General features: G+C 40.9%; 1 protein-coding gene across 1 annotated transcript; it reads left to right on the top strand.

Annotated features, from left to right (window-relative positions):
- Positions 1–18: 18 nt before the first annotated feature.
- LOC115584856 (sodium- and chloride-dependent taurine transporter-like) lies at positions 19–7,826 on the top strand. Its single transcript, XM_030422701.1, has 6 exons — positions 19–601; positions 1,667–1,804; positions 2,242–2,344; positions 4,289–4,389; positions 4,530–4,700; positions 6,007–7,826. Exons 1-6 carry the CDS (start codon positions 530–532, stop codon positions 6,160–6,162), a joined length of 741 nt encoding a protein of 246 aa, XP_030278561.1. The 5' UTR covers positions 19–529; the 3' UTR covers positions 6,163–7,826.
- The last annotated feature ends 1,704 nt before the right edge of the window (positions 7,827–9,530 follow it).

The following is a 9,530-nucleotide window of genomic DNA, read 5'->3' as shown; positions in this document are numbered from 1 at the left end:
AAACGTAAAGTGTTAAACGATGACCCTACTTAAAACAATTCGATGTATACTAGTCTGCTTAATTTGGTAGTTTTTAGGCAAAGGCTAAATTAACTAACTGTCAGATTTTACAGTGCAGTAGGATGGTTTGGCTTTGTTTATACAGTATAAACAGCAGGACATTATGTAATATATAGTGTAAATATGCACAATTGAATATGATGTTGATGTTTGTCCTGCAAGTAAACATATACAGGACATTCAGTGCACTCAACACATAGGGCCAACAATGAGTCATCACTCAATCCAGTTCAATCTATCCAGGGTCTTTGCATTGTTGGCCATATTGGATCACACTTCCTGTAGATTATTGGCTGTGTCAGCCTCTCTAGCTCAACCTGTACGTTGTTCTTTTACTTCCCCTCATGTCGTCCAAGCTGAAATTAGATAGAAATGTTAATTCCTGTCTCCGCCCCTTCTCCCCGTCCCCTTTTATGTTCTCCTTCCAGGTCCCGGCTTGGCCTTCATCGCCTACCCCAAAGCTGTGTCCATGATGCCTATGCCAACCCTCTGGGCCATCCTCTTCTTTATCATGCTGCTGCTTCTGGGCCTCGACAGCCAGGTCGGTATTTTTACAATGACTGCAGTGTCAAGCTATGAGCAGAATAGTTAGTTGGTGTACTGCACGTTAATTTCACACAAACGCTGGCCAGCTCCACTGGGTTGGTTGCTCCCTGCCAGCCCCAATGTGTAAAACACATTTGGTGTCTCTGTGACACGTCCAACGTCTCCAAGGTATCAGATAACTGACAGACAGGAAAAGCAGCCTGTTCCCACAAAGGCATTTTACTACACTCTTGAACCACGCCGTGTGAGGATTATAGCCCTTTAAAACCCTCCAACACTGCAAATTAAGTTTTTTTTCCCAAAGTTAACGCACCTTTTTCCAAACATTTAGTTAGCAGGAGTCATCACAATAGCTTGCATGTGAGCCATCACACGTCGATAGGAGACAGATCTTTGATTAAGAGAGGATAATCTAAGCAGACAAAACGTTTCCACACGGGGCTGTATCACATTTCCTGCCTCCAAGTGTAATTCTACTCCTGTGCTAACTCAGTCCGGCACATGGCCGGCTACTCCTCTCAGCCAACTGCGAGATCAGGCCGGCGCTCTAAATTTGAGAGCATGAGCGAGATGGTGACAGCGTGCATGTGTGTGTGGGTGCATTTAGGACCATAAATTTCATGCAGATTTGCGGCCTTGAATGCTATATATTGTTATCATCCCTCACACATACATGCCACTGTTATGTAAAGGGTTTATTGTTTGGTTCTTCATGCAATGCAGAGGCGTTTTCTCAGTGCATAAAGATAGATAGGAACAATTTAATAAGTTTGTCATGACATTATGTTTCTTATGAGGCAATCCGGTGACAGAGACAGGGAGACGGAGACAGTGATTCACTGTTGTTTTGTTTCTCTTGTGTCTTGGTAGCAACAAACCAGTGTTGCAGAGAGCGGCCCTGTTTAAATTCTCATTACTGGCCAACAAAGGCCGCTCTCATTCTCTAATCACTCGTTTGTAGAGGCAAAACAAGAGCTACATGCACACAGAAAGAGACATTGATTTATTTTTTTTTCTACCCTCATGAGAGCTTAACAGTTGCTTTTGTCCCCTTCCACAGTTTGTTGAAGTGGAAGGACAGATCACCTCCATTGTGGATCTATATCCTGACCTCCTCAGGAAGGGTTACCGGCGAGAGATCTTCATAGCCATAATGTGTTTCATGAGCTATCTTCTGGGACTCGCCATGGTAACGAAAGTAAGTTTCAACGACAGTCTCTCTTGCTGCGCTCTCGTACATCCACCGCTCATCCTGTTTAGAGAAGGAAAGGCTGGCTCCGCGTCGCCTGATTGACGGCAGAGATAGTGCCACAAACTTTTTTCCACCCGTCTGTCGGTTGCTGCATTGTTAAGCAAATATGCAACCAAATATGGCCTCCAGCCACCTTCACCACTCACATCCTGTGTGTCTGAATGGAACAATTCGGAATGCCGTTTTCCGTTTAGCAGTTAACCGTGCTTCAATGACGTCTCGGCACCTGTTGAACTCTGCCTCTGTTGGTTGGGTGCCAGCATTCTTGAGCGCTGCTTTGAACTCCTGCTTTAATACCCCACCCCACCCCATCTCCATGACTCTTTCCTCCCTCACACATCAGAGAGATAACTAATGCAGCTCTCCTTCTTTTCTCTTTCCAGGGTGGCATGTATGTGTTTCAACTCTTTGACTACTATGCAGCCAGTGGTGTGTGCCTTTTGTGGGTTGCATTCTTTGAATGTATTGCTGTAGCCTGGGTTTATGGTAAGTGGAAACGACTCTATGCGATCTTGTAGTGTGTGTCGTTTGTCAAAGTAATGATCTCTGTGGTGGTAAACAAAGGTGTCCTTGTGGTTCCTTCCACATCAGTAGTAAATATGTTTAACTGCATGCAGGGGCGTGGTGAGGGGGATGGGGAAGGTGTTGGTCCCCGCGCTAAATTGTGATTGGCTCCACGGGGTTGCCTCCCACCAGATTACAGTATATCCTACTATTATTAATGAAGGAAAAGCATTTAGCCTGATGAATGAAAGCAGTGCTGCATCTTCCACATTACTGATTTGTTTAATTGCAAACATTTTGTTGTGGCTGTAAAACAGGAAGTATATTTCCACAAATATCTCTCCAAGATTCAGATTAAGGGGTTCAGAAGTAATAAAACTATGGCAGGAATAAGTTCTCATATCTGAACAATCCTTCAATGTGTCGATCCAGGCGATCATAGCAGGTTAAAACCACAAGTTCAGTAAATTGTCGATCCAGTTTAACCAGAAAATGCTCTTTGCAGTCCCTCTAAATATTCTAATGGAGAGTGGTAAAAATATTCTTAACACAATAAACATGAAATATTTTCTCTAAGCATTTCCTTCATAACAAAAATAAAGATCTGTTACAGTTAACACAAATGATTTCCTCTAAATTAACTTAAATCTACTCAGTTAAGAGTAGATTTAGAATATTGTCCTTCTTACAACAGTGCCTTAATCGTGCCTCCGCCAAGGCCCAACAGTCCCCTTTAATCAAATCAAGCCAAATCCAATACCAAACTCTGTATTGATCCCTGTATCACTCTACACTGGAAACCAATCTTAATGTAAGCTCACCACATCTTGGATCTGTTTAAAATTTTCCTCCATCAGAGATACCAGCCACCTTAATACAGCTGAGAAAATGACCAAAAATTTAGAAAAATTCCCTCTCACAATGTTAAAGAAAGAGCAAAACAATTCCTAGATCCGTTAATTTATCCAGATCTGCACCAAAAGTTTTATTCTGGGTTGAAAATGTATATATGTGTTTTGTCCTCAACAGGTTGTTGTTCTAACTGCTTTACTTCTTCAGGACTTTAAAAACTATAAATTCAAATGTACAAGGAGGGAACTTTGCTCTTTGGTTGTTCAATGCCAATAGACATAAAAAACCTATGACCAGGTTTAACAAGTATGCATTGCTTGGCTGTAAATGGTCATAAGCTGAGATGTTTGCCCTCAGAACATCTTGTACAGGACTCTAGTTAAAAATTAGCCGGATAACTAACACTGGCACATTTACAGAACTGCTGATTAATGTGCAATGTATATGAATAAATACACATCATTTATGTATTTTTTTTATTCAAGTGGAAAAATCTGGAGCCACTGTTGCAGACTCTTTGAAACTTTTTTATTCATCATTGTTACAATAGAAGCGATTATAGCAGCATCACAAAGGACCTTATAGCTGCTTTACCTGGCCACGAGCTAGTGTAGCTGATGTGTCTAATACTAAATAATGAACTGAAAACTGAGCAAATGTATATCTGCCACAGTTCAGACTCGCAGCCTGATTTCCACCTGTAGTCCCTCGCCAGATTTGAAAAAGAAACCAAAAGCCGATTTAAGCCAAGTGTTGTTGACCTGCACAAAGGAGAACAATATAAGAACGTCTTGCACAATATGTCTTGCCTAGTTCTCCACAATCAGCACTGAGGAAAGATAAGCGATGACCTAGTGAGCTCGTTAATGACTGACAAAGCAAAGAGTGTTTATACTACATACACATGACCTAGTAGAAGTCTATGCTGGAGACAACAGAGATAAGGGCCCATAAATATGCTAATTTATGATGGCAGATATGAAGGTCACTCTACGATAACGAACAACAACACCAGAGAAGTAGCCTATGTGTGTTTGCTGGACCTCACGTTATTTCCTCATTTGTGTTTGACAGGAGTTGATAATTTCTACGACGGAGTTGAGGATATGATTGGCTACAGACCAAACCCATGGATGAAATGGAGCTGGACCATAATCACTCCTGTCCTGTGCATGGTGAGAGATCATTGGCAGCCTTTAAGAGCGTTGCACTTTATTGTTCTGGGGTCATGAATATGTGACATGTTGATACGCTCAAGGTCAGTTGGAGGCGTGCAACTTGCCAGCACTAAAAGAAGCATGTGTTTGTTTTTCAGGGCTGCTTTGTCTTCTCCCTGGTGAAGTACAAGCCCTTGACCTATAACAAGGTGTACGAGTACCCTGACTGGGCTATCGGTCTGGGCTGGTGTTTGGCCCTGTCCTCCATGATCTGCATCCCCATGGTGATGGTCATCAAGATCTTACAGTCTGAGGGACCCCTGATCGAGGTGAGATGACTCCACTCTTTAGTGCTTTTAAAGGAACAGTTATGATCTTTCTTTTTTTTTTTCTTTGCCAAGACAAAGGTTCAAGGATCGATAGCACTTTTATATTCTGTACTTTTAAATATGGAGCTAGAACCGGGACATGGTTAGTCTAGATTAGCATCGGGACTAAGGAAACAGCTAGCCTGGCTCTGTCCAAAGGCAATCCTCTGACCAGCACCTTCAGGGCCCAGACAAACCGAACCGACGTCAGAGAACTACCGTCACAGAAATGTGTATGTTCTGCGCCAGCATGATAGGAAATATATCATCTTGCAAATAGCACTGGTAAAAATATGGAGAAAGCACACCAAGTGAGTGAAATCACCTCACAGTTGAATGTCGGCATGTCAGACATTGTGTTTTGTCTGTTTAATCTGTACCAAAATGGATGTAAAACTGAGGTTCACAGGAGCGACCGTGAGTATGCTAGTTTTCCGTAGCATCGATAGCTTGTCCTCTCGCGCGCCATAAGAAGGTAAACAGTTGAGAACATGGACGTATTAAGGAGAACTGGATATGGTGTTGGCAGCGGGGCTCTGTTCAGTCCTAACTTGACAAGGGATACAATTATTTAATCGTGAGTCTCTTCTAGACTTTGATCGTGATCCAACCGGATGGATCCAAATACATAAATGAGATATTTTGACGTGCTGTTAGCTTGGTGGAAAAGCACTTAACGCAGCTGTCCTTGGAAAAGAAAAAAAATATTGTTAATCAACCTGCCATGTTTTTTTCATCTCTTCGTCTGATAAACAGTTATTTGAACAATGCAAAAATTGTGATCATGAGGCAGATATGTAGCTTACTTAGCCATATTGCATGTTTATTAAGAATATTCATGCAAACAAAGTTATAGTTAGTTTTTGTTGGTTTGTGCTGACCTGAACCCCATGATGAAGTGGCGAACTATCCTGAGTGTACATCTCGGCTAATGAGCATCATCATCACACCCGCTGTCAGCTTGGTCAGAAAGATAATGCTGCAACAGCTCACAGCCGCTAGCGTTAGGGTCACATGACCCTCGCGGTCCATTAAAGAGTCTCCCCTTGACGTTACCTTGAGGTCGTCACGCAACCACCGCCGACGTTAAGCTGATGTGCTGCTGGCTGTAGCTTCGCATTCAGCGTACGGACATAACAGTGACATCAATCGCCTCATCTCACTCTTGGCAAAAAAGCAAACAAGCACATTCCCCAGTAATATTGAGCCTTAAACTGCTCCACTTTCATGATGTTTATTAATCTAATCTCTCATTTCCTTCCCTCAGAGGATCAAAGCTGTGGCAGCCCCGGCGAAGTCAGGCGTGAGCTCTCGCCCGAAAGAGTACAGCTTAAAGGGCAGTGAGCTGACGCAGCCCCTGGACCCAAACGGGAACAATGGCTTGATGAAGCCCACCCACACCATTGTAGAAACGATGATGTGAGCGCTCTCTGTGAGAGGAATAAGACTGATGTGCTTTCTGTGTTATTATCATATTTGCTAACATTGATAATAGTAGGTTTACATTGTCCAATATATATCCACGTTAGAGATGCTCTGGTTTGATTTCTATGAAGAGAGTTATATATTATTGTTGTAATTTTTTTTTTCTTCTCTTGTAATTTTTATTTTTATTTTTTACTATATCAATATTGTTGATGTGACAATTGTTGTCGCTGTAGTTGGCACTGATCTCAGTTTAGGCAGTATTTGAGATAGAACATGTTCAATGTTTACTACCTTTCTGTTGATTCCGGAGAGATGAGGAATTGTTTTATGGTGTATTAGAAGAAAAAGATTAAAAATTCTCACTTCACGTAAATTCAGTAAAACTAATTGAGCAATTAGAAAAGCAAAATAGAAAACGTCTAAACACCCTCACCGTGACTGTGGCAGCCTCGTTGCCCCGAGCTAACATCTAATCTCTCGTCGTTGTTCTTCTTTATCCCTGCAGTGAAAATGAATGTACCACAAGCCACCTGCATTTATCAGAGTACATATCCGTAACACGTTGAGTGGCAATATGCAGTGTATAGAGTTTATCTTGCTTGACGTCCTTTTAAGTTACAAGTTGAACAAGGCCTTGGCCAAATACTGTGAGAAATGCATTCATGAGAAGATCCATCCTGAAAAAACCAATCAAGACAGAATCATAAAAAGAGAAGGAGGAAGTGAGGAGAAAAGGGAAGTGGCATTTTTAGAGTATTTGTACACTGCCTGTGTGACTACTACAGTCAGTCCCAGTGCATTTATGGAAACCTCTCTTTGCACTTTATATGTCGTTTCACTTTTATTGTAGTATTTTTTTGTTTTTATTGTTGGGAGGTATTGCAGTTACATTTGCAACACATTTCAGGAGGAAATATTTTTAGTGTCTAACTTTTTTGATATTGTAAACTTTGATATACAGTATCTAGTTGTCTCCTTGCTAAGACAATGACAAAAAAATAGACTAGAAAATCTGACAGCAAACATTCTGATTCTGATTATTCATAGGGTCTGTTAGAACATCAGTTAGAAAAAAGGAAAAGCATAACATTTTTCTAAAACAAATTAACAGCCCTCTCTCCATCGTGCGCATTTCGTGTGCAGACGCGCTCTGCGGAACTACCACTGGATTCTAGTTTCTAATGTTCGGTTTAGGCATTTGTATTGTAGAATTTGAATTGTTTGTAAATCACATATGCCTTTTTGTAACAATTTTATACTGTACATCATATGAACACCAACACTGATTTAATTAATTTTACTGAAAACTCAGCAAACTTGTTTTCGTTAAGTATCAGTTACATCGTGAGCCTTGGATGACATTTTTTCAGTGTGCAATATTCATTGAAGCAATGGCGTTCTCTGCTCCATCAAAATTTCAAAATAAATGTAATGTCCAATGATGCAACAACTCGCACAGTTGAATACAGAATCTGAAGGAACTGTTGTCCTGAAAGCACGTGCAGAAGCCACCACAGTACGCGCTGCTTTGTCTGTAAAGATCTTGTGCTACTTGGAGATTCAAGCGTACCAAAGTATTTCTGTCTCACAGTTGTCCCCTACAAGATGCACATTGCATCATTTCTATATAGATTACAAATAAACATCCTTTTCTTTGGAGTTTGTTGTATCGATCATTCTTTTCTTCTCTAAATGTCAACATCATTGAAGCAAAGTGGAGAAATGTCTGCACATCTCACAGGTACATATTCTCTACTGTTAAATGGTGTTGGGTATTTTTAGGTTGCCATAAATATTAAATAACATGATTGACATATTACATGAAACATTACAACATAGTCTATAAAAGACTGTATTTTCATTATGTGATACTGGTACCAATACAAAACTACTGGCACTGGAACTGTACAGTGGATTAAAACGACTTCGGGCACTAAGGGAGAAACAACTGGGTATTTTAGGGAAATCATCAACTGTGTAGTCGATGCAAACAACTTAAACTGGTTGGCTGAGTTACCCATGTAGTGGGCTAGAGTTTTACCTGTTAAAGGTCGCACATAGGCCATATTAACACAGCTGCATTTATCCTCCGACATCAGGCTCAGAGTGGGAAATTCAAATGTTGTACTGCCATGTTCCAGGCTGCAGGTCCTATAAACATAAGGAAATCTCACAAATTATTGTTATTTGACCACTTCCTATTTGATCCGCAACTGAAAAGATGATAAAAGTAAAGAATCCTAAGGGACATGAGGCCATATTTCAATTAAAACAATGTGTCTGTTAACCCATTAGCTACCATTAGACAACTAACGTTAGCATTCAACCACTTGCAAGCCAACAATACAGTATGACACAAAAGGGAAAGGTAAATTAATTTCTTAAACATCAATGTGCATCTTGGACATATTTGTCTAAAGGGAGCTTTTGTGCTAGAAGCTTTTGGTTAGTGTTATGTTTGCGTTATCTTTTTTCAAACTAATGTTAGCTACTGTTGCCCTCTGTTGGCAGATTGGAGATAGGCACTGAGATGATGCAGTCGAGAAAATCCATGTCACATCATTTGGACTGTCACGGAGAATCAGAGTCCTTCGCAAAGAAATCCACAGTCCAGCACATCGAATGACTTACACAAATTGTCCACAGGCTTGTACAGACAACCAAGAGATTATGCTCGTATTCGTGGGGGTCCCCCCACCTTCCGGAACGCCCACTCTATCTTGATTGGGCAGCTCTCACAAGCCTGAACAAGGACCGCCCATCATGTTCCACATCAGCTCTGTTGCTATGTTTTTTTCAACCGCAGCTGTGCTGGGAGCGTGGCCGGCGATGATGACGATGCAGACGTGGCATCACACACTCACAGAAGTCCTCAAGGCTTGTTTAAAGGCACAGTTTCTGAATACAAGCTGTGTGCATTTCACTGTGGAGTGAGCATTTCGATGCTTAAATATAGCACAAAAACCTACTTTATAATAAAAATCTGATAGAAATCTAACTTTCTGCTATATGGGACCTTTGAGTCCTCTATACATTTCTACTAACCAAGCCCCCCCAGTTATAACCTCTCTGTACAGTATTTCTCATACTTTTCAAAAACCCATCCATACAGAGTTTGAGTGATTTTCCCTGGCCACCTTTATTGCTTATGCAGAATATTCCAGTATTTTCTTCCTTAATACTGTAACCTGTAAGTATCAAGTACTCTCAACTGTACCTACAATTAATCACAAGTTTACCACCAGTATTTTATTATACTTGATTCATACAACAAGATTATGCTGTAAATCCTGGGCTGTGTTATTAAGTGCTACTGAAAAACTGAATGCTAATCATGCCAATCATGACCGCACATTAACAGAG

This window comes from Sparus aurata, chromosome 7 (assembly GCF_900880675.1).
Source record: "Sparus aurata chromosome 7, fSpaAur1.1, whole genome shotgun sequence".
Classification (NCBI taxonomy): Eukaryota; Metazoa; Chordata; class Actinopteri; order Spariformes; family Sparidae; genus Sparus; species Sparus aurata.
This window is presented reverse-complemented; position numbering and strand designations above follow the sequence as displayed.